Source organism: Petromyzon marinus, chromosome 32, assembly GCF_048934315.1.
Source record: "Petromyzon marinus isolate PM22_M1 ecotype Great Lakes invasive population chromosome 32, UKy_Petmar_22M1.pri1.0, whole genome shotgun sequence".
Taxonomy (NCBI): Eukaryota; Metazoa; Chordata; class Hyperoartia; order Petromyzontiformes; family Petromyzontidae; genus Petromyzon; species Petromyzon marinus.
Window position 1 is genome coordinate 9,598,773 of NC_133698.1, and position 26,561 is coordinate 9,625,333.

The 26,561-nt window shown below is 42.2% G+C and overlaps 1 protein-coding gene across 1 annotated transcript in view; it reads right to left on the minus strand.

Annotated features, from left to right (window-relative positions):
• Positions 1-2,378: 2,378 nt before the first annotated feature.
• PPP2R1A (protein phosphatase 2 scaffold subunit Aalpha) overlaps positions 2,379-26,561 on the minus strand; it is a 29,732-nt gene continuing 5,549 nt past the window's right edge. The window contains exons 2-15 of the mRNA XM_032964557.2: positions 26,259-26,349; positions 19,681-19,781; positions 17,388-17,620; positions 16,067-16,214; positions 15,265-15,420; positions 14,166-14,280; positions 13,243-13,313; positions 9,413-9,547; positions 7,934-8,107; positions 5,815-5,875; positions 5,140-5,294; positions 4,055-4,197; positions 2,932-3,023; positions 2,379-2,690 (exon numbers count right to left, since the gene is read on the minus strand). Of these exons, the coding sequence (XP_032820448.1) occupies positions 2,671-2,690; positions 2,932-3,023; positions 4,055-4,197; positions 5,140-5,294; positions 5,815-5,875; positions 7,934-8,107; positions 9,413-9,547; positions 13,243-13,313; positions 14,166-14,280; positions 15,265-15,420; positions 16,067-16,214; positions 17,388-17,620; positions 19,681-19,781; positions 26,259-26,349 (1,695 nt within the window). The 3' untranslated portion in view covers positions 2,379-2,670. The remainder of the gene's footprint in view (positions 2,691-2,931; positions 3,024-4,054; positions 4,198-5,139; positions 5,295-5,814; positions 5,876-7,933; positions 8,108-9,412; positions 9,548-13,242; positions 13,314-14,165; positions 14,281-15,264; positions 15,421-16,066; positions 16,215-17,387; positions 17,621-19,680; positions 19,782-26,258; positions 26,350-26,561) is intronic.

Below are 26,561 nucleotides of genomic sequence, written 5' to 3' on the forward strand. Positions count from 1 at the left end.
AGATATAAACAAAATAAAATAATAGAGTACGACGTTTCGATTGCAACACAAGCAACTGTCATCAGGTAGAACTAAATTTGAGAGAGACAAAACAGATACGGACACACAAACAGACCAACAAGCAGATAGACACAACATAGACACACAAGAGACCCAATGCCTCTGTGTCGAGGCCTTAAATAGAAATATTTTTTGTTTGTTTGCATTCCGACCACAAGCATTGTGGTTAACGCAGACATGATTCCTCGTGAAAGGTTTCAGTTTGGTGTTTTAACATCTTTACACCCGTTTTGTTGTCAGAAAAAAAAGTTGGAAAAACCTATTATCGTTTCATCTTTTGTTCACACATTGAAAAAGAGAGGTGGTGGTGGCGTGGAGGTTCAAATTGAGGCCACGTGCACAGGTAAAGAGAAGGGTTAAGTGTGGCAGATCGCGGATTCGTCAGTCACACGCCCGCCCGCGCGTGCGGACTCGGCAGGATTTGTCCTGGACCCCCCCCCCCCCCCGAGCGAGTGGCTATGACGCCAGCAATGACGCGCGAGCGAGTGCTCTGCACGTCACGAGGTGCCTGGCGGACCATTAATAACGCATCGCCCGCAGTCGGAGCGCTCGAACAGCAGCCGGTCGAACCTTAAATCACTGCTCTCAAAAGCCACCCCACCCAAACCCCGGCACTCAATCGGGAGCACTTTAACCGACACGCGAACACGTACACATACCTGTTGCCAAACATGTTAACGAAGCAGAGGGTTTTTTTTTCTCCCTCCAGCACATAGCCCGCGTGTGCATTTGTCTGGATATACAAAGCTATTCCATCATGACTAATCCCTTTCACGATTGATTACATTTCCATGAGGCTTCACGACTTCCTTCAACGTGCACCACTACTTATTGTCAGACTAAACAATGTCTTGCATATCATGGTACCTCCCTCCCTTGCCATTATCAAAATATAATAGGTTTCTAATGCAGACATGATTCCTTGCAAAAAGGTTTAAGTTTAGTGTTTTAACATCTTAATACCTGTGTTATTGCCAAAAAGGGTAAAACCTATTATTGTCTTACATAACTAGGCCAATGTCCGCTTGGTTATGCTCTTTCGCGAGAATAATATTATATCTGTACGTTACGTTTCGTACAGTACACGGGAACACTGGGGTACAATTTTCTTTGGCAGAGAAGCTTATTGTTGGCAGCTGGCATCGTCGGGGGGGGGGGGGTTGTGGGGACACGTGAATTGTCACACTGAACCTCGTGAAAGACATTTTGACAACGGAACAAAGGGCAGACACGTGATTGAGTTCACAAGCAGAAGAACCACAAACCCACACCAATGCAGGGAGCATGACGGGACATTTTCAGGGAGAAGCTTTTACACTTTATTACATTGCTCAATAAGACAATACCAGAGAACTCATGTGATACAAGGCTAGGCTCACAAGTTGCTCCATGTGCCAGCAGGCATACATTTCAGCACACACACGTACTGCAATGTCCATGGAAAACCATGTGGTCGAGAGGTTTTATATCAAACAAGCAGTCTTATTATGCAGTGCTTAGCAAAGGAGTTAAAAGGGAACTTTGGCTAAAAAGAAAAGCCATTCTAAATGTTACAGTATCTGCACATCAGACATGGATAATCCAATTAAAAGCAAAGGTGAAGAAAAACAGCAGGGTAAATCACAGTGCGAGCCAAACCAGATGCACATGCTTTGTAAACTGCTGAGGGCTCGTTATGAAAATCAAAAGGGATGTTTTATCCCTTCAAAAACTTGAGAGCTTAAGAACCAGGTCCGCAAAAAGTGTTAAAACCAACAGAGCACGAAAGAGAGACGCATAATATTCACACAATCTTTAACCCTCAGACAGGAAGATTAAAAGCATTTGCTCGAAAATGCAATTTTGTTATGACCTATCAGCAGGTGTTCACACATTCACATCCTGCACTAAAATGGGATTAAAGGATTCAGCGATTTTTTTTAAGGAACTACACTCACCGCAACACAATTTATTAGCCTGTGGAACGATTACACCATACTTAAATAAAACATAAAAAACTATGAACACAAGAAGAAGTCCTTCATAGCAATTATATGCAGTTACGTTTAACAGAGAGAAAAAAAAACATTTTAATTTGGTCAAATGTCAGATAATTTTCCCCTTAACATAACCTGATCATTATTAATAACAGTGAATTTTGCAGATAGGGCATCATTACATTTTGACCATTCATTTGGATGTAAAAAAAAATGTCTAGCCAAGTGGGCGTTTGTTTTGTTGACAGGCAGAAAGTTACTGAACACCAATGAGCAGCATGCTTGAAGCCTAAGAGCGCTAAAAAGCACGTGACGAAAAAGAGTACAAAAAAAATTAAAGAATCAAGTTGTCATGCTTTATTACAGAAATCAGCACGAGCAATTATTTCGAAAACCGAGACAAGCATCTCCACCACAGCATGAGAATTGTCACACGGCCAATTGAAGGTTTTATTATCCAATACTCACTTATTAATCTTTAAGTGTACATTAGTGAATATCGCAAACACAAGATAGATGTTGGGGGGGGGCAGGGTAAGGGTAGGGAAAAAAGGGGGGAGGGGGTGGTGGGTGGTGTATGGAAATTTGGAAATGTACGTCGAGTGTTCTGGGATCTGGGTAATAAATGTGGCCTTCAGGCTCCGAGCGCCAGCACTGAAAAACAAAACAAAAAATATATAAACTTATATTGCATTATTCTTCATGGAATGGCCAGGTAATACATTCTAACAAATATTTAAAAAAAAAACTTGTTATGGTTTACCGTGAAGAAGGAATGATAGTTTTGGCGATTCACTTTTGTGCACAATACAAGAGCTGATGTTTCAATAAAGCCACCATTATTTCTGGCAACGCACGTTATTTTTCTTTCGATAGGAGTGGATGCGTAACATACCAGACAGGGCTTCCTGTGCAAAGTACTTGACATCGATGTCTTGATCGCCTCCCAGTTTCTCCAGCACAGGTTTCACTTCCGACTGCAGGGTGCTGTGGAAAAACACACACACGTGTCGCGTTGCAGACCACCAAAGATTCATACAATTTCGAAAAGTGAAAACCAATTTCTTTAGAACTGCTTTCGATGTTAAGTTTGTTGTCCTTCCACAACACCTCCGATGAGCACGATTGGCTATGCACGGCTGCGAAGGAAATCCAACGTACACAGATACAATATCATCGGGGCAGCATCATAGACACAGCTCAATTGTGCAGGGAACTATAACAAGCTCTAATATCAATTCCTTCATTATACGATGCTGCAAAGAGCACAGTAATTACATAATGGTACATCTAGCAGTCATAAAAGGTGGGCTTTCAAACGTAACATTTTTTAAAATGTAATTGTGTTATCAACTTGTCATGCAGATGTCAAATTGCAGCCTTCGTGCGATCACAAGATAATCTCCCCCCCACCGTTATTTTATCCTGGCTACAATGTTAGGCGTCATGCGGTCACAGAAAGCACCCATGCTGCTGGAACACATGATGGTGCCGAGGAATCAATGTCACCCTGTCACCTTTGTTTCCCACAGACAGCGATACATTTCTGGACCACAACGTCCTTTTAAACCTCAAACTAATGATATCTATCCCACGCCAAGTACAGAGCTGCTGATACCCTTTGCCCAAATGTCGCATAGAGTACACCGAGCAGTTTACAACCTAAGACCATTATACAACTACAACTTAACTCGTACTATAAGCAAGGCAAACACAGCTCTTGACTTTACACAACCTCAATCATCATCAGCCACGATCAATGCGACTGCTTGATGAAATGCCTCTCCCACACGCCATCACCACCTCTCATGGCCCCACACACTGCTTGTAATGAAATGTGACTGTAACAGCCGATTGAACATCAAGGCTTTTCTTTTTGTGCTTTTTGTTTTAAGTTTGTTGTCCTTACCCTGCAAATGCGGTTAGCACGGTTGGCTACGTACTGTGCGAAAGAAGTTCAACATACATCCATACATTTCAGGCATAGCAGAATGGGCGAGCATAAGGCCAGAACGTACTTTGTTTCAAGGATTGGTCCAATCTTTTGCAGTGACTTGGCCACATTGAAGCGCACGTTGGCCACCTGGTCTTGGGCCATGCGCAGCACCGTGGGCAGCATGAGCTTTGCCGTGATGTCTTGGCCGCACACCTCCGCCAGCACCTATTGGGCAGTCAAAAACAACCAGTGAGGTCACGAACAGTCGCGTACCGTTCGCGTGCATTGTATGGGCCCCGCGGTGACGCAAAGTTCACTACCCCGCCTGGTATACAGGAGGTCGTGGGTTCGATCCAGACCCAGACACCTGTATATTTGGGGCTTGCATGTTCTCCCGTGGTCACGTGGATTTTTCTCTGGGTCCTCCGGTTTTTCCCTCCATATTTAGAAACAACGTGCATTTAAGAGTATTTGGCTGCTATAAATGTCCACGTGATAAGCCACTTCATTTTGAGATATCACTTGTGGCCAGGTTGCTTATGGAAAAAAAGAGCTTTATAGCTCAGGGGGCCTTACCTGGTAAAATACAAAATAGTTGAAATTTTAAAGGTCAGATTGGATGGGGAAAAAAATCCAGCCAAGGAGAGGCCACAGTTTGACACTGGCAGGAAGAAAAATATCAAAGCGATGCAAAAACCTTGCACCTGTCTTAACAATTTCATTCTTATAATAGATCGTGGTGGCTTTGGCTTATTTGGGCCAATTTGTATCTGCCATACTATATCAAAGAAATGTCATCAGAAGTCTTAACAATTTCAGTCTTATAATAGACCGTGGTGGCTTTGGCTTATTTGGGCCAATTTGTATCTGCCATACTATATCAAAGAAATGTCATCAGAAGAGGAGAAGTGCCAAATACGACAGACAAGCAGTGTGGCACAACCACATCAAACACACACAAAGGGGTGAGTGCAGGGGTAAGAATGCCGCTCTATGTGGAGGATTTGTGAGTGATGTGTGGAAAGGAAACAAAAAGCAGCCAAGTAAGAAAATTCAATATCACCGTCAAGTAACATTGACCACAACTCTTGATTGGAAGAAGTATTCCATAAAACAGCCACAAAGAAAGTGCTCGGTGTGTGTCGATCCGGGTGTGGGACAACGCACGTTTACACAGAAGAGGGTGGTCATGCGGTGAAGGTAGTTGTGGTCATTGGACATGGCCAAGACTTTGGGGATGATGGTGCTCTGAGCCCACTCCTTGCCAAACTTCTCCACCAGCTTCTTCAGGTTGTTGGTGGCAGCCTCGCGGATCGCATACACTGATTGGAGAAACAAAACCGGTTACACACCTCAAGAATGTGCAACAACAACAAGAAGCAATTCAAATACAGGTCATGAGCATGAACCAGTGGGTGATAACCATTGGGCAGCTAGAGGTTCAACAAAATGGTTGGCCATAGAGGCAACCTAAGCTGCGCAAGTTGGAGGCAAGGCTTGCGAGTTGGAGGGGGCAAATGCTTAGACAAATCCCAATGTAGGAAAGTATTCAATGGGCAGCTTGAGAAATCCGACTCGAACAAAGTCGCCCCAAGAGAGCGGCGAGAATGGCGCAAGAGACAAGGCAAGGCACTTGGAAATTCACGTGGGAAATGTGGAATGTCATCCTGCCCTTAACCACTGACATCAAAACCTCTGAAGCAATCATTACATTAAAATATGTAATACAACTTGGGGGTTTTTTCTCGTGGAGTTTTACAAGCTTATGTTTACAAAAATAATGTCAGTGATGAGGTCAACTGCATTAAGCAGCAGATTTGAGAATAGAGCGTGTAAACATACCGTGATCTACCAGCCACGCCATGCAGAGAGAGTTGAGTTTTTCGTCAAAAAACTCCACGCCCTGTTGTGATATAAACACAAAATAAATGTCTATAATTGTAGGAAAAACAGTTTGTCACATTATTTTGTAGCAGCCCTTTTGATAATTACAGTTACATCCATCACAAGACAAGTGACGACTTACGCAAACCCGGTCCCCTTAGCCGTTTGTGCCAAAAACCATCATTCCAATATTAATCAGAGGGAGGGGGGCAGGCATTTCTTCACAAGATGCTGCTGGGAACCTGGGATAAATGTTAACTAACTTGGTGGCATGAAGAGCAAGCCCCCCTTTCAATAACTATGACAGAGTCACTGAAAAAGGTTAAGAATATATTAAATTAACATTTTCAAATTTGTTCTTAAGCATTTAAGCCACCTATTAACACTAATGAAACTGCTAACCCACACAAACTAAACCATGCAACTACTAACCAACTCATGCACACTTTCAGCAAACCATTCACCAGCTCACCAAGACATTAAATAACTATCCATATCCATCCAACTAACCCAGAAAATTCCTCATCAACCCACCTACCACCCAATAAATCCACCTACATACTTGTTCACAATTGATAGCGTACACGTGGAAAAGAACACCTACTTAGGTTAATTCTCGACTTCCAGGAAAGATCACCTAAAAATAGCTTGCATATCACCAAAAACTCGACAGCTCAATGCTCTAGTCACACGTCAATGTTTGGTGCCCGTGGGTTTACCTGACCGAATAGCAAATTTTTCACTCCCCATAACCTCATTACCACATGCCCTTTACTGTAATACAATGAAAATAGGAATAGGTTATCCACACCACCACACATTGCTTCGTGGGTGTTTTTTGCAGCTGCTAAATGTTAAAATGCCAAATGCCTTCCATCCACCCTCGCAAACTCCTGACCACTTATCTGGTGCACGGGGAATTCTCGGTTTCTCAGAAACAGGTACAAATTACGCAATCGAGGTTACACTCCCAAAGACTGTAATCCGTACTTCATATTTATTACATATCCCAGAGTTCATCGGAATTTTCAGGTAAAGATCAATGTGTATTTATTGGACGCAATTAGTTATCCGTGGGTAACATGAACATAAATGCATGAGCTCTCTTTAATTAGGCTAACACTGCATTCTGAACTTACACCAAAAGCTAACAATGAAATGCTCATCTGTGAATGTGCCATGGAACTTGATACGTATCTTAAGTATATTAAGCCATTAGCATGGTTATGGCCCTATAAAACTATTTACATCGTGATGTCAATCCACTTCTGAGTTAGTAATGAGAGTTGTTTGATCATATTGAACCAAGTTGGTGAGTGTGCGTTGAAGAGGAGAGAGGGTCCAGGACCATTTAAAATATCACTGTCCACCGCATAATTATCTGTGCCCTGGAATACAATTCTGGTTGCCAGGCTCTTAGCTCAGTGTGCTAAACACTGCGACACCACTCCTCCCAACTCCCATTACGCTTAGCAACACAATGAATACTTTTACACAATCCTGGCTTACATGGCAAACTGTAATTCACATCCTGCATTCAAGGGCATCAATTATTATAATTCCTTTTTAGGTTTGGGCCAGTACCATGGCAGCAGCTTGGGGGTTTGCACTTTTATTTATTTATTTATGTCCACCCATGTGAATTAGTGAAAAGCAGGGGAAACACCGCTTGAGCCGCTCAAATTTAGAAAGTGAGTCTAGCGCTCTAAGGAATGCTACAACCTCAATCTCAGCTGCAGCTATAAATAGTAAACATAGACGTAGCTGTGATGACTACTGGGAATCCGTTCCCATCTAGAGAATATACTGCATTTATTAATTTATTACCGATTGTGGACGAAGAGATTAGATGGACCCTCGCTCAGAAAATTAAAAAAAGGAATGGAAAAAAAGCTTCTGATCCACCAGGTGTTACCACCAGTCGGCAGCTCCAAGCATCGTTTTTAATGAGGTAGCCACATCCGGCCTTTGGTCAAGGCAACACGGGCAGGAAGAGCCCCCACACCGTCCACGCCCAAATCAAGCACCATTGTCACCGTCGTCATCCCCCACCCACTTGACGACATGCTCAACTCACCAGCTGCCCAGCAAGCAGTGGCATGTACTCAATGATGGCCAGGCGAACTCTCCACTTGGTGTCCTCGGCCAGTTCAACGATGGCGGGCAGAAGGGACTGGGAGAGCTGACGAATCCCGATCACCTCATTCACGCAGTCCAGGTTGGAGATGATATTCAGCCGTACTTCAGGGCACTGTGGTGGTGACACACATGCGCGTATGCACACGAGCCAATGAACACACATGCCAATGGTAACGCCAACATGTACACGTGGAGTCCTTTAGGCAATCCCACCGCAGGATGAGGGCTTTCCCCAATGCACGTGGGTCGCAGAGGTTATTTGAGCGGTGGTGTAGCGGTTAGCGCGCTGCGCTATGAACCTGGCGACCCGGGTTCAATTCCCGCTCACGGCCAACACTAGTGACGATTATCTGAACCGGTCCTGGGCCTTCCCTAGGTCGACTCGGCCTCAAATGAGTACCTGGTGTGATGTGTAAACATTGCCACTAGGGAGACAAAGGCGGCTGGGCGTGGTGTTGGCCACCCACCCCCACGTGTGCCGTGCCGGCCTTTATAGGTGCTCGCTAACAGCACTTGCCCCTACAGTCTGTTAAGGCTATACGGGGGATCTTTGTCTTTGCTCATACATCACACCATTTTGGTCAGTGCAGGTTGGTGAAAGTGGAAAGCAAAGATATGGGATCATCGAAGCGCAGCTTAACATAATATTTAGCTGTACTTCCCTCTACTGCCCATCGTGTGGTCCACAGTTGATAACAACCTGCTTGTATGATGATCCCCTATCCAACCGCTATCCAGGCTCAACTTGGCTGAGCTTATAAAATCTTGTGAGAGCAGGTGAATTCCGAGCGATCTTGGTTATAAACATAACAGCACCAAGTCACAGTGAAATGTTCTCTTTAAAGAGATTCATAACAAAAAAACCTTGAAAATATGGAAAATTTGTTTTGGCAGGTGATTGGATTTCAGTTGAGCATGAAAAGAGCACGAAGAAAACTATAGCCAAAGGCTTCCTGCAATGCTTTTTTTTTTCAGTTCAGTTTGCTTTGGCAGATAATGGATCAAGGAGTCCTTTCTCAAGTTACTGTATTTTATTAAAGTGTTGGCTCTAAAAATGTATCAAGATTCGTATTGTAATTTTTATGTCATAATAGGCATACAAGCAGCTAGCCTAAATATAACTTACATCATACACATACAAAACAACGTATGGGACCAGTTAAAAAGTAACAAAATTATCTCAAAGGCCAGGAACCTACATGCTCCAACAGCTACTAAAAAAGCCCGTGGTTTGCTCAGTGCTAATATGCCAAATATATCAGCATCAACAGCCAGACTGTGAACAAGGGTTGGTTGCAGATATGCTGTTGAACTTCCTTCGCATCGTACGTAGCCATCGATGCCAGAGGTGCGCAAGAAGTTCGGTTATCAAGAATAACTCGCGGAGCGAGGAAACTACGAGAGGAAACGCCCTCACCTCGTCCTTGAGCTGTGCCAGGAAGAGGGGCAGCAGGTGCTCAATCGTGTTGTCTTTCCCCAGGATGGGGGACAGACCCATGATCACGGATGCCAGCGCCGACTTGACATGCTGGTTCGCATCGGATACGAGTTCCTGCAGAGATGGGGGAAAGCACACGTGAGAACGCGTCACAGTATAGGCAGGTAAAAAAAATATGTCCCCTGTCACCCTCCTTCCCCCAACAAAGGTCATTGACAACAAAGGGTTTCCCAACCATCATCGCAGACTACACCACAAGTTTCAGAGGCTAATTTGTACCTTGCAACAAAAACGTGCCTTTCACCAAATTAGACAGAATACGCCCGATCTATACATTGCTGCACGGTACTACTACGCACTTGCAACTATTGCTCCAGGCCTTGACCAACCAAAGAATAACCAGCCTGTTGAAGGATAGTCAAACAAACCTGCCAACCCACCCCCAGAACATGGAAAGGCCCTCATCCAGCAGTGGAATGACTTGACAAACGGCTGTACGTGTAGCGTGTGTACAAAGGCATAACCCTAACGTCAACATCCGCGGGCGGTTCTGCGAGTGGTCCCGCGATGGGGGTCGTGCGCTACTTTTGCAAACACACGCATTTCTCACTGGCGCCTAACTCGTGCGGGCGGGGGACCAACACACTACGCGCGCGTGGGCGGCCGTTTCCTTGCACACCGTCAACATGCAAGGGGTGACAGCTACAACTTCCTGGATGTTGCGGCCACGTGCAAATCGAAAGGTGGCTTGAAATAGAACATGTTGGGCTTCAAAAGGGTGGATACAAATTGGCTACAGCAACATGCCAAACGTTTTGGTGCCTCCTGTCCACATATTTCACTCGCATGAATTGTTAGAGTCGGCATTAAATGGGCATCTTTGGAATTGGGGCCCCCACAATGAACCAAATTTAAACGGCACGATGATTTTATCGTTTCAATGGAAAACCTTGGATTGCGAGTAACTTGGTCAGTGAGTGTTTTGCAAGACGAGCAAACATTTTAAAGTAAATATTAATTTGAAAAACGAGCGAGGTCTTGCAATACGAGTAGTACGTATAAGCTTTGTCTGCCGAGTGTCACGTGATCACAACTGATAAACGAGTGCTTTGGATTACAAACACGTTTCCAGAACGAATTATGCTCACAATCCAAGGTTTTACTGTATTTGAAATTAAAACATTGCACGCTACTACCATTCCTTTAATGTTAATATTATTTTTTAAGGTAGATGTCATAATACATCATTCAAAACAATTATGCAAGTAAAAAAAAACTAATAAGAATATGAAATTTTACACAAAAAAAACAAGCAAATTAAAGTAAAAAGATGCAACAAGTTAATGTGCAGCTCCCTTGGCAAAGACGAAGTTGCCAGTATAGGTCAAGTTGAAAAAAAATCGGTCACAAATGACATTTTAAATACCACCATCTGTTGCAAAAAGATAGATCCTACAGCACTTTAAACCCATGACATTACATTTGAGAGCTCTGAAGCCTGGGAAAGGACAGGCGTGGGTGTACAAAGAGGTATGCGCTCTGTGAAATATAGTCTTACAGTGAGGTCACCATCAGAAGAATTTAAAATATGTATTCCTCCATGGCCCACATCCCACACACAACCCACGCCATACACTATTGCCTGCAACCAACTATAAAGCTTGCAAGAGAAGAAAAATAAGGCGCGTGACCTATTGGGGAGTTCTATTTAAAAACGCCCGCAGAAAAACCACGTGAATGCTCGTGCCTAACTAACAATGGATGCCACGAAAACTTGCAACAAGCTTAAATAAACTAAAAATGCACGTGTCATTTAAACAAAGCGGGCAAAACAAAACGAATTTACCTCTGTGGTTGAACAGTTTATTCCCTAACCATGCTCAAGGTATGGAATGGAAAGTAAAATTACACCAGTGCATCTATTCAGATTATTTCCAGTTGGTACAGTCTACAAGCAAGGGGAGGTTCTGATAAGAGCGCAGTCACTTTATGCACTATATTATTACTTTCAGCAAAGTTATTGTGCAACTGTCAGCGTTTTGCACACGTACAGGCTTTATTCACAGTGATGTCCCAATATATAAACCTGTGACGCTAAAAGAACGGGAGTATCACAACGACTTAAAACAAATTAGAGCACAAAAAAAAACATTTTGAGGTAATCGATGGGGAAAAAAAAACAATTTGTGGACATGGCGACAAACTATAAATTTTAAGCCGTGAAAGAAATTAGATTCATGTCAAAGCTACATCATCAGCATTAGAGCACTAACAAGGCACTTACACTTACACACCATTCACTTTGCTGATACCTCCCGATTTTATTAATGAGCACAGGAAGTAGGCAAGACTACGCCAATCATATGAAAACCATATGAAAATGGAAAAAAATGTCAATTCTCATTCATTATTCGTCAATAAGGGAATTAGAAAGTGATTAAAATTATGTTGCTAGCTTCTTTTTCAGAAGCGACATGACCACAAACGACAGCTCAACAAAAGTGGCTTATGTGGGATTTACAGCAAAAAATAACCAATGTTTGAAACTAACACTTACACCCTACGCTGAAAGTGGTCGAAGACAAAGGCAGTTAATGTTATACATTGCACAGCACACAACTGAACACAGACCTGGCATTTGCCCACATCCGAGAAATAACAGTGACCCACTCAAGAATCCAGCCGCCTGATGTATTTTACGAGATGGCACCAGATTACACAGGGTCCTGACGCAAGTCGAGTCTCTCAAGATCCCATCGAATGCAGAATCTCAGCAACCACTGACGCATTTGCGACCGCCGCTTTCAAAATGCGCTTTAGATTAAAAATGTAGATACAACTTATAGGCCTTGCCAAAACAACATTTATATAAAAAATGTAAGATGACAAATTGTACTCGAACATGACATTAAATTTACATATATGACTTTCAAACTGCACACCTAAATATGATACAAAAAAACATGTAAAACCACCACCACCACCTATGGAATTAATTATTTTAAAGCATTTTTCTGCAACAGGGCATATTTTGGTAAGCAGAAGGTTGTCCTGGAATGTTACAGCTACAGCCTAGGTGGCCTGTCAGTTATACAATACCAAAGAATACCAGCCAGTGATCAAGCAAAGTGGCTCAAGCTCTCTGGACACTTATCTTAGTGGTCAATGGAAATCTAATCAGATTACAAGCAACCGGGGTAATGGGAAATGTGCACAATCATGACCATCCCTGTATTGAATGTCATTGCTACTGTGGAAGAAGAGTAACATGTAGGCGTGCGTGACGAGTCAAGGTCAGTTCACAAACCTTTGTTTCCTTCCTTTGTTAGACGTTAACAAGTGTTCCAAATACAATGTTTTTTGGTGAGGTGTGCAATACTAATGGAGACCAATGTGACCAGGAGGGTATGAGGTGGGTTGGGGGGGGTAATGGCAATGTCAGGGTATTTACGCAGCACCAATAGTAACCCATGTTCAATATCAGGGTTATAGCAAGGACTACAAGAAGAGTCGCAGTATTTTAGCAAATGCACTAATAGCTTCACTGATAAGCGAGTTTAAATATGGATTTCACTTAATTCAGGGAAAACCATATCATATCTACTCAAAAATGCAAAAAAATATGTAATTTCCTACAAATACAAATAAAGCATTATGCAAACAGCATCAAGGGAGGCCCAAATGTGCGATTATGGAGTTTGACAGTTGTCAGTGGGATGCTTCTGGTGGCATGCTAGTCATCAAAAAATGTTTTCAATTGGACAAACAAAACGTCCACATATTTGAGTGGAGCGACCACGTGAGCATACCTTGACACAAGGCAAGATGTTCGACATGATGACGCTTTCTTGGCAGTCTGATGGCAGGTTTTCGCAAAACTCTGTAACGCAGATTTTTACAGTCCATTAATGCCGTTTCACAGTGTCCTTGGCATTTCACATAGCTTCGAGCACAAAGAAACTAAACCGCAGTCAAAGCCTACCTGCTATAAAGTGTCCATGTTTGAAATGAGAATTAGAATGCCAACCTATTTCACAAATTGCATTTATTTAATTCCATGTGGAATTACATTTTAGGACACAGGAAAATATGAAAACGTTCAAACTGTATTTATGACGACCTTGTGAGCATCGAAAAGAGCAATTGGTTTCATTGAAGATCAGCCACTTACAAGAATGTTATACTTTCAATGGTTAGTGATTTGCACTCAAGTAATACAATCCCTTAATTAAGGTCTTACAAGTAACCCCACTATGGGGAAAAATAAATAAAACTCAGCCTAAAGCTTTGATATAATTTAGTAACATTCTAAATATACCTGATTGTCCAAAATTTTTAAGGTATATAAAATCACAAACTCCACTCTGCTGAAAATCACATTGTTCTAGCGGTGAATAGGCAACCTAAGAGGCATCACATTTTGACTGCAGGTGCGAATGACATACAAAGTGCATTCACCGACACTTTACAAGCTTCACATGCCTGTATCCAACAAAGCAATAGCATGGAAATTTACCCCATGAACATGACTATACTCCTGCGAGTTAAAGCATCACCGGGAAGAAATGAAAACCAATTCTCTGCATAGTGTTGCAATTATATATTTTTTGACGACATGGAAGTCGCATTGACGAATACGATATTAAAGTGCTAAAACCTTTGACAGCACGAGTAGTACACATCGATTCAGAACAGTGCATGCCAACCCCACTGAGAGCGAGGAGTCTCACACCTTTCACTTTATGGGCTGCAGCAGCCCGAACTTCAGCCTCGCAGTCCTTGAGCAAGTTCTGGAAGGCGGGTACTAGGTCCGTCTTTGTAATCTCTGATCCAACAGCTTTCTGAATCTGAACACGGGAGAAGCAGCAAACAAACTTTGTTTAAAACCAGGTGAGAAACCCGTTAAGACAAAGTCGTTATTTTAAGGGAGATACGAGTCGCAAAAGAAATGTAGTGAACATAATCAAACTTTAAAAAACAGGGTGTTATATTAATACGGAAAATAACATGAATGTATATAAAACGTTATTTGATAACAATGGTGTGGTATAACATTTAAAATACAACTTCGAATTTATGTAAACTGCATTTTAAATGGAGCTATGTTTCAAAAGATTTGCACGTGTACTGAAATAGGAATGATTTCAATAGCCCGTTAAAAACTGGTATGATAGTATTATAAAGTAAGTACTAAGGAGCACCGTGGTAAAACAAATAACTAATTTAAAATGTATTTTTTACTCAGGTAAAGACTAAGAACAAATTATCACAGCAGACTATTTTACCATGCTTGTTAGCAGTGTTTTTATAAAGTTGCATCAATCTGTGGTTCGTGGGGTGTTGCATGTCAATTTAACTTACAAGAATAATCCAACCACACTCTGAGTGATAATGATGGATGCATCCAACATCACCGTTCGATTTCATGCAATTCGCACCAGTTTAGTTAGGTCAAACACACAAGTTAGCATATTTTTCAATACCCTGTGAAATTAACTCACCAATGCACAAACGGAATTATCTTTCAGAATTGTTCAATGTGAAATTGTTAAAATTAGGATTTATTTTGAGCAGTGCTCCAGCCACATGTTTACACACAACTGCAACAGCACTAACAATGAATCGAAATTACCGCTTTCATTATCAGGTTTTGCACACATTAAATATGCCTAAAGCTCTAAATCAATATTTTCCTGAAACACAAACGCCCTATTCGCACGGATGGCTATGGACGGTGCAAAAAAAGTTCAACATACACACACACACGACATCGCAGACTGCTAGGGGACTCTGTATATGATAAGAAATCCCGCTCTGCAAGAGGTTGGCACCTCATTGAACTTGTCGGCCACCATGTAGCGCACGCGCCAGGACTTGTCTTCGGCTGCCTGTCGGAGTGTGGGCATCACCATGGCCTCTAGGTCTTCAGCAGGGAGGAGCGAGGCAATATTCACACATGCCTCCACAGCCAGAAGGCGCACAGAGTCCTGCACACCCACGTACGTGCCAATATGAGACAACTCAAAACCCGTAACACGTCTGGACAAGGAATCCAAAATTTAACGTTTAAATCTTTCAGGCTGGATTGTGTGTATTGTATACATGTTAGCGCGAGTTTTCTTCGGGTATTCTGGTTTCGTTCCCACGTAACAAACGTTTATCAAAAAGAGATTGGTCGAACCTTACAATGCAGGAATGTTCCTGAAAAAAAGAGTTCTCATACTCCAAGAGGCTTTCCATAAAAGAAAAAAAATGTTGGTTTGAATTTGTTTCCCTGCCCAACAATTGTTTTTAAAACACCAAATTAAAATCAAATTATAATTATCAGCATATTGGGAACAGTGAGCAGCTTTATGATGAATGCAAGGCACAATTGATCCCTGGCAAGTGCAAAATAATTGGTTGGTCACCTTGAGGCAAAGTGAAACCATTCAAACAGTGATTCAGGTCTTGTCCACCAAAAACCACTGAGGCTAAAATGTGCTGGCTCTTGAGTTAGTCGACTAAAATAAGGCTGTGTTTATTATTGACACAGTACAGTATGTCACGTGACATACAAATGAAGATGGGAGGACTGCTGATCACAATCACCCTTTGTGTATGTGTGTATATAATGACTGTTGTTTGAGAAACCTGTTCATCGGATGCAAGGTTGTTGAACATTGGGATGACGTCGTTCTTAATGTAGTCAATCTCCAAGACTTTGGCAAACTCTCCCAGCTTGGAGGCCGCAGCACGTCGCACCATTGGAGTATCATCCCCACAGAGGTTGCGGAAGTGTCTGCGATGGCAAAGATGAACGGGCACGGTGAGGGGACAAACATTTGGCACATGACAAGCAAAAATAGATATCTGCGAATCTACTCGGTTGCTTCATTTATGAAGCAGGCTGTTTCTGGGCATGCCCAGCAGAAGTGTGACTTCACGGTCTTAAGGATCTTGGTATTGCATAAACTGAAACTGTACTACATTGTATTATTATTCAAGCTATCTTTTAATTCTGACATGAAGCTAGTACAAGATGCGGTGACCAATCTGCATGTTGAGACAAATGGTTATGGGAACAATTACCGCCATAGCTATAAAAAAAATCTAATTCACAGGCATGTTAATCCACTGATGGACAAAGGCCTCTCCGCCACATATCAGTCCTGAGGGCTGTGTGACAAAACATCAGCTTCCTTGCGGATGTGGGACTGGTTCAGATACGACTCTTGGCTGTTGGCCATTACTAGAAATTGGAATCTGGTTTGCTCCGTTTCTCGCAGTGAACAACTCACTGAGCCTCCACTCTACACCTTTTAAAGGAACAGGAAAAGTAAAAAAAACAAATAGAAAATCAATTATCATTTCAATAGAATTCGACTGTATATCCTGGTGCTCTGACATTCGTTCAGAGCTTCCTTAACGAGAATAACGGCTTGTAAATCAGTCATGCAAGTTGAAATCGTCTTAATAAGTATGGGAGTGACACTCGGTTGCCATAATGATGCACTTGAACTTAAGTGCAAAGTCTGTTTTCTCATTAACAGAGCTTGTGTCAGATTGGGACTTAAATCTTAGTTGCCTTTGTACATGCTAAGAGATATGTATTCTTGTACAGCTTCCTTTAGTGTAGTAGTGGGTAACCTAGTGCCCACGAGATGGATACAGTTTGCAACCTTAATTCACGTGAGCCACCGCTCCACGAGGTTTACCAACTCAAAAATGACCCACAAGTAATATTTATTCGTCACTACAAGCATCTTTATCCACACTGCAAGAGGGGAACTTTTTTTCGACCTGGAAACAACTTAATAATTTTAGAGCATCTTGCAGTGGCAAGAGCGTTGCGTGTGCTTATGTGTGGCCCACCAAATGATTTGGGCGTCAGTAAGGGTAATCGCCGCTTTAGCTACAAGCCACAGAATAGGGCTTTCACATAACACGCCCACACGTGCACAAAAGCACTCACTGCCGGAGTTCGGCCTTGACGGCATTGGAGACCCTGGGGTAGGCCACGCTGAAGAGTCCGCACGCAGATGTGCGCGACGTGAACCAGTCGCCACTCGCCAGGCGCTTCACTAGCGGCACGAAGTGAGCCTCCAAGTCTGCGGGCGAGTGCTCGGCGGAGATTGCACGCAGCGATTCCACCGCCTTGTCCCTCACCACCGTCTCCTCCACCGTGGCCAGGCTCTCCAGCGGAGGCTGCTCGCACACACCCACGCGCGTACCCGCTCCATTGGCCTCCCACAGGTGCCGCGAACAACGCTACGGGCCGCATCATCAACCAATTGACCCGGTGCTGGAATTAAGGCCTGAACGCGTCATTGCATATCGCTCACGGTCATGCGATGTAATCTTCCAACTTGAGGAGCGCTTTTACAGGAACCGATTTCGTCCCTTCATCTCTATGGTGGACGTCATTTAGGCACGTTCTCTCGCTAGGCTAGCATGCCATCTTTATTCACATTCATTTTTATGTTTGCCAAAAAAGTTGCGTGAAGAAACTGGCTTTGAAAATGTGCTAATATTAGAAATGTTTTTTTTACATGTCTGGAAAAGAACATCATTAGAATTATATTTTGACACTTCTTCAGGAGTATTTGTATTGGAATGTTCATGTTCACTATCACAAACATGTTGCCTATCCAGGTGGAATCTAATAAAGAACATTTTGGCCAGTGTGTTCACCATTGCAGCTCTCTGATCATTTTAATGCATCCACTGTCGTGTCAGGCAATGGTCAAGGTAACCATGATACACATCTTCCAAGTAAAGAATTGCATGCAAGTGTTACGAATCAAATATTCTATATCCACACTCGTAATAGTTGTAAAAAGAGCTATTCCCTTGCAGGCAATTGATCCTGGTTTTGGATCTCAATAGATTTCATCCAATAGAAAGACCGAATAAACATTTTCACATCCCTTCAATTCAGAAGAACCTATTTCTGGCAAAGGTTAACGCTCACGGGAGTTGGATTCTGGATTTGTTTTTGCTCAGTGCAAAATGTCTCAAAGATTAAAATGGCATCAATCAGGCACAAGCAAAATATGCCATCTTCTCAAAAAATCACTCTTCAATTATTTAGGGCAACTTTCAGGTGAATCAATTTGATTCCAATGACTGTTTAAACATTTTTCTGATATTGAAGCTGCATATCACAAAACATTATCACTGTTATAGGACTTTTCAAACATATTGGCGAGATAAGTAATGCCTGTGACACAATTTGTTTCACTGGGCTTTGAACTCTTCCAATCATCAACTTGGGTTTTATTTTTTTGAAGGCAAATAATCAAATGCAGAAAGACTGACAAACGCATCAGTAACTAAGTTACAAGGTACACTTGGATTAAAAGCAACTGAGCCTTACAGGGAGTTTAAATTGGACTGACAGTGCTAATTAATCCACTGCTTTTTATCTCACACAGCAGATGCCAAACATTCCAATTAGCCAAAGTAGATTGTGAATTGCTTACAGGGTTTTATTGAATACCTTAGGGTAAAAAAAAAAATCAAACGCATGAAATATTAACCCATCAAAATAATGACAAAAATATGTATGGGACTTTCGCTACCAAAAACCCAAATGTCTATCGTCATCTTTGCATAGGACTCATCATTAGTTATTTTTTTGGTAGAATGGCAGCGTAAATCAATGGGAATAATATATACAAATGTATGCATGAGTGAATGTCTCGCTTTATTTCGGTGGACACTACAAACTGTGTGTATTAATACTGCGCCTTACATTCATATGGTGATTGTATTTATAATTACATTACATGAAAGTAAGTTCAAAGAGCTGGCTGGCTCGAGGCTATGACAGCCCATCTGAAAACCTTGGACTCAAATCCTTTAGGGGGACAAGAAAAAAGGAGAGACTGTCGTTCCCATTCTAGAAATCTACATGTTCAGCTAGTTTGATATGGTCAAGAGTTGTACAGATTTCGGCATATGCATTGCACTGCTATGCCCGAACCACTCGATATTGCCAATCTGTCATTACAGATTCACAAAGCAGTTGCAGAATTTTCCACCAGAGACACTGGTTTTCTTTCTGAAGATCCCTACAAAAAACACACAGCTATCTTAAACCCACCTCAGCCACATCACGCTGGGTGAAATCTGCACCGGAATTCATCCATTTACACAAGGCAACGCCATAGTTTCCAAACAGTAAGAAAGGATAATATTGATATGGTACAGGGCAGGCAGAAGAAAATGAGCTCCTAGCACACAGGGATAAGAATGGTACTCACCAGCAGACAATGCACATACTCGGGCCCTCCAACCAGCGTGGTGAAACTGCCCAGTTGCTCAGCCAGAGCCAGCAGCACCTCATCCTCATCATAGATAGTGTCTTCACAAAGACAGCAAACAACAGGGCCAGGACGGCCATCAGCTGCAAATATAATCCACTTCAACACAATAATGATGTTTTGGATGAACGTGCAAATATTCGGGCGTGTGACCTTCCTGCAAAGAAAAGCATCGAATATAAACAAGGGCACAAAATGATCAAAGGCTGCACGCAAAAATCTCCAATTAGAATGAAATGCGAATGAAACCTTGATTCGAGCACAATTCTAACATAGAAATGTAATGCAAGGTTAATCAATATTTTATTCAACACCTTTTATTAAAACATGTGAGCTTCGCAAACAGCATACCCTTTAGATAACTTAACTGAAATTTAAGCAAATACCCCCATCATACGTACATTTTGGAATTTAATTTTAAACAAATGTCACTAAACACAATATACAGATAGTGGCCAAGAATATAGCTGATGGTTGCATCTAATGTTGGAAGCAGACAATGACTCTCCCCAGAAAGAGCTGCCTTAAATCAGGACCCAATGATAACGAGAAGTACTATGCTGCTCAGACCAGTAATTCTGCATATACGTCATTATTTAATGTGCGGGTGTCCCATGGAACACAGCAAAGCAGTCAATGTATTCAGTTTCTCTGTAATTCAAGGATTACAGATAAGCTACATCCAGCACCACAAAATCTTTAACTAGCGAGGAGTAACCTCACACAGTGAAAAAGCACGCGAAACACTTTAATCAGACAAGGCAGCATTTGTTCATAAATGACTGAAATTGGTAGATCTCATAACGTACAATTTAAGAAATCTTAACTTTAATGGCTTGAATATGGAAACTTCTGGATTTATGGAAATCCCTTTGTATGTTTTGATGCATTCATGCATATACATGTACAGCCCTTTGTCAATCGACTGCTGGGTGAGGGCCTCCCTATGCTGCATAGATTGCGGAGATTATTCAACCATACCTCAACCAAGCTCGTCACGAAGAGGAGCATAAGTGGGAGCCGTAAAAATAAAGTACAAAACATTTTTACAAAGTGCCCTCTGCTGCCCACCATATAATCGCACAGATTATAATACCTGTTATGAATGGTGGTTATCCATCCAAGTACTATAAAGGATCAAAAACGGCTTCGCTTCCGAGGTCTAGCAAGATCGAATCTATTCTGGGCGATTTTATTATCGGCGCGTTCATGCAGAACACAAAAAAATAACTCGTTTTTTAGAGAGATCATGTTTGCTTACCATAAATATAGTTGCGCAATTGTAACGATCGTATGCTGGTATGGCGATTACATTTTTTGTATATATATCAAACCCAATTCCTAACAGGGTTGGGGACTTAATGGAATCGAGGCATCATAATGGGTCTGGCAACTCGGAGCTCTGCAGGGCATTCAGGCAAGAAGGGATCATCCATGGGGCCTGGCAGGCCAAGTGGAATCATATGGTCGATACCGATGTAATATATTTCAATGATGATTCTTATACATATTGACCAATATCGGGGCCAATACGAGCGATTAAACCGCCAAGATCCATGAAAGGGCTAAGCAAAGGCTATACAAAGAGCATCTAAGTGTGCGGCCTAATAAATACAGTGAGGGGAAAAAAGTATTTGTCCCCTGCTGATTTTGTACGTTTGCCCACTGACGAAGAAATGATCAGTCTATAATTTTAATGGTAGGTTTATTTGAACAGTGAGAGACAGAATAACAACAAAAATCCAGAAAAACGCATGTCAAAAATGTTATAAATCGATTTGCATTTTAATGAGGGAAATAAGTATTTGACATCCCTCTCACTCAGAAAGATTTCTGGCTCCCAGGTGTCTTTTATACAGGTAACGAGCTGAGATTAGGAGCACACTCTTAAAGGGAGTGCTCCTCATCTCAACTTGTTACCTGTATAAAAGACACCTGTCCACAGAAGCAATCAATCAGATTCCAAACTCTCCACCATGGCCAAGACCAAAGAGCTCTCCAAGGATGTCAGGGACAAGATTGTAGACCTACACAAGGCTGGAATGGGCTACAAGACCATTGTTAAGCAGCTTGGTAAGAAGGTGACAACAGTTGTTGCAATTATTTTCAAATGGAAGAAACACAAAAGAACTGTCAATCTCCCTCGGCCTGGGGCTCCATGCAAGATCTCACCCCGTGGAGTTGCAATGATCATAAGAACGGTGAGGAATCAGCCCAGAACGACACGGGAGGATCTAGTTCATGATCAAGGCAGCTGGGACCATAGTCACCAAGAAAACAATTGGTAACACACTACACCGTGAAGGACTGAAATCTTGCAGTGCCCGCAAGGTCCCCCTGCTCAAGAAAGCACATATACATGCCCATCTGAGTTTGCCAATGAACATCTGAATGGTTCACAGGACAAATGGGTGAAAGTGTTGTGGTCAGATGAGACCAAAATGGAGCTCTTTGGCATCAACTCAACTCGCCGTGTTTGGAGGAGGAGGAATGCTGCCTATGACCCCAAGAACACCATCCCCACCGTCAAACATGGAGGTGGAAACATGTTTTGGGGGTGTTTTTCTGCTAAGGGGACAGGACAACCGCATCAAAGGGACGATGGACGGGGCCATGTACCGTCAAATCTTGGGTGAGAACCTCCTTCCCTCAGCCAGGGCATTGAAAATGGGTCGTGGATGGGTATTCCAGCATGACAATGACCCAAAACGCACGGCCAATGCAACAAAGGAGTGGCTCAAGAAGAAGCACATTAAGGTCCTGGAGTGGCCTAGCCAGTCTCCAGACCTTAATCCCATAGCAAATCTGTGGAGGGAGCTGAAGGTTCGAGTTGCCAAACGTCAGCCTCGAAACTTTAATGACTTGGAGAAGATCTGCAAAGAGTGGGACAAAATCCCTTCTGAGATGTGTGCAAACCTGGTGGCCAACTACAAGAAACGTCTGACCTCTGATTGCTAAAAAAAGGGTTTTGCCACCAAGTACTAAGTCATGTTTTGCAGAGGGGTCAAATACTTATTTCCCTCATTAAAATGCAAATCAATTTATAACATTTTTGACATGCTTTTTTCTGAATTTTTGTTGTTATTCTGTCTCTCACTGTTCAAATAAACCTACCATTAAAATTATAGACTGATCATTTCTTTGTCAGTGGGCAAACGTATAAAATCAGCAGGGGATCAAATACTTTTTCCCCCCACTGTACACAGGGAAATTAATGTACATGAAACCTTGGCCAAAGCCTTGTACTGTATATACACAGGGTAGCTACGTGTCTATGTAGCCTTGACGGCAGCCTTGCATCATATACAAGGGGTATAATCCATGTATATACAGCCTTGGTTATAGCCGAACATATATGTAGCGACTGTGTATGTCAGTGTGGTGCCGGACTTACGAAGCCACGGCGGATAATGTGTTGGCATTAGGTGTAGCCCGCTTACTGGGCGGAGTACCATCCCTAGCGGGGCTTGGGTGAGCGCTGGTTAGCGCGGAGGCACCACATACAGTGTGCGATGCGGGCTCCCGGTGAGGGAGCGAGGGAGCGTCAGCCAGCCAGGGTTACGTAGGGTTAGTGTAGGTTGTGTTATGTTATGTTGAGTTACTTAAGTATATAGTGTTGCTCCCAAGACAACATCTGCGACTCAGTTGGACTCGCTACATATATATACAGGGAAGCTACATGTACATGGCTATACCCATAAATCCTCTGTACATCCTGATCACTCATGTGTGTGGGCAGGATGCTTAGGATATTTATGTAGGCTCTGTGGGCCTTCCTGAACACAACACTGGGAAACCAGGGTGGAATTGGGCCAATTCTGCACACTAGGCATTGGTAATATATTTCAAATTGAGATATTGGCCACCAGGAAAGTCAGAATCGACATTCTGGCTGTCTGGAATAAGGCAAACTTACGTAGGATAATGCTTAGCTACATTAAGTATAGGCTAAGCCTTGCAAAGCTACGTTTGCAAAAGAATGACAAAGGACATATTTTAGAGGGCACATCTTTCATGATAGAATCCCTGTAAGATTCATGGAGATTTCAACGTGGAAAACACCAACAGATGCATCACAATTCTTGCCGCAAAGTAACAGCTCTAAATAGAACGGTATTTTGATTACAGCTATCACACCTGTAACATGAATTAGAGGCAGCAAAAAGGTTTTGCACAAGTGCAAAAGCCAACAGCATTCCTTTGTGCCTATGCAAGTCTACAATATACATATAACAGATGGGAACATACGCAAAAAAACACGCCCAAAACAAACCCTCCACTCCATTCCGCAGGCAAGTCCGATGCCTTATTTCACGGTCAGATGCACTCAATTATGTACTTGCGTCAATCTGTGATGCAAACTGTACAGTTAGAGAGACCACCTGGAGCAACGCACGTCAGAAATGCGGCACGAATGAAATGAGGACACCGGTTCACACAAAGGAAAAATGGGTGCATGCAGAAGGGTGCCTGGACATGTACTTGGATAACTCAGATGGTCACACAAAATGTCGCCATGAGGCAATCCTCAAATTGACACGTTCTTCTTTTGAAAAAAAAAATGAACGGTTAAAAAAAACTTATTGCAACAAGCGGCAACACGTTTCTAAAACGGTTTCATCCAACGGAAAATACTTCAAAAGACGTGAAGATACGCGTACATGCAAACAATCAGAATCTATTCATTTGAGGAATCCGATGATCTATAAAGCTCTTTTTCAAAGATGTCCAGTAGTGGCGGGTCAGAAAGTTACTGAATGAGGGCCCTCCCTATGTCATGTGGGGGTGCAAGGGTTTTTGGACCACTCTTTACCATGCTACTCACTGTGGGTTGGTGAAAGTGAGGAGGGGATAGACATTGGATAACGGTACAACCCATCAATGATTTGTTCGTGCACATTCCTCTACGACACTGGGCGATTTGATCACAGGCTAAAGACACCTTTCAGTGTTAACATTTAATTAACGTATTGGTGTGGCTTATCCCACCTGCAAATAGTTATTTGTAAATGTTAAAATCAGTGTTTACATGTTTAAAGTAACAAAATAAAACTCAAAAAACAAACACGTTGGAAATATTAACTAAATGAAATCCAACCAAAACTTGTTTCAGACCTTGACAAAAACTCACACGGGGGACATTTAAGATATATCTATCGCGTAATCCTAGAACATTAACGTGTGTATTATTTTTTGTTTGCAACTGTAAACACCCATTTGTACTATGCCCGACAGTTAAATAAAACCTAGCAGAGGATAAAATCAACTATAAACAGTAGCCTAACAATATCGCTGTAATGATATTTCATTAGCCAACGGCTGCAGAGTAAAATAAAAGCGTTATTCCCAACGTACCCCTGAGTGGTCAAGGCACTTATGTAGTCATGTTCTATATCTCTACTAATTTTGACAATCTGCACTCCATATTACATTTTCCATGCATGAACTCTGCAATTACTACTGTTTGCCAAGTTGACATCACACAACTGTTCATGCTTGTACAAACATATTTTGTTCAAACATTAAGAGCTTACATTGAATATGTAATGGAGCAGCCAAGGTATTTGGGGTGATGTAACACAAGACTGTTTATATGGCACTCACAGAATTTAGTGCAGTTACAGAGACTGCAGTGCACTCTTAAAATGACTGATGCGACATTCGCAAGCCTGCCCTCTTTCAAACATTCATAACACGAGTGAATAGCAACCTTGGCGCAATACAAGTTGGTTACACAGGGTGTCTAGACAATAAAGCTATCATATTTTAGAGTGGACTTTTGTTCACCATCATATATGGTGAACCGAGGTGTAAACAATGCCAAGCGTTACCCTAGTATCATTTTGTTACTTTTGTTTGCTACTCACAACAAAAAGAAAGAATGGGGTCAAAGGGACAACATCAAAATGGCCCCACACAGTTACAAGAAAGTGCAGGCTTAAATATTACGTTTTAAAAGGAATATATTGCAAGCAATAAACATATTTCATAGTTAGAAGACTGGAATTCACAACATACCCATAGCTGGTAATCAGTTGTCATGCCAAACGAATATTAGTTAAACACATGACTTCAACTGATTTTTTTTTTATATTAAAATTTAAACTCTGGAAGTCTCATGAGGTCTTACAACTCCAACAACAAAAAAGAGACATTTCCAAACAAGAGCATTAAATTGTTTTTAACCTGGTTGCAATTTAATGCTCGAATTAACCACGGATTTTTCGAGAGCAACCCGAAGTATAATATAGCTAATGCATAAGACATGAATTACATGGAAAACTAATGTTCCTTCAATTCATCACATCTGAAACACCTGGTGCACTCCACACGGGAACAGGGCGAGATTCAATCATCCCTCGAGCATTTTTGACTTTTCTGTCAAGGTCACCACTGGCGTCTCGGGCTGTTTCCAGGCACCGTGGCCAAAAAAAACACATGTCCTTTGGCCACATGTTATTACACTGTAACATTACACATAATGCATGGTAATAGCAGCTGTCTACGAATGTGCTCACCGGTCAGGAAGGGGATGAGCTCACTGCGCGTCCTCTCCACTCCAAGAGCAAGGGCGATGGTCGACAGCTTTTTGATGCTGTTAAGACGCAGCTGTAAGGGAAAGACAAGCCTCCCGATTAGGCCCTTTCAGATGTCACCTCCAATTAAGTCAAAGAAAAAAACTACAGATTTTACAAAAGGTAACAAACATTCTGGCCAGACTAATGGCAAGTGTGCACTGGCTTTCAGTCGCAACAAACTGGTTAATGACTCGAGAATGTGGCAACAAAAATATAACTTCGGTCTATAATTGGAGCACATTG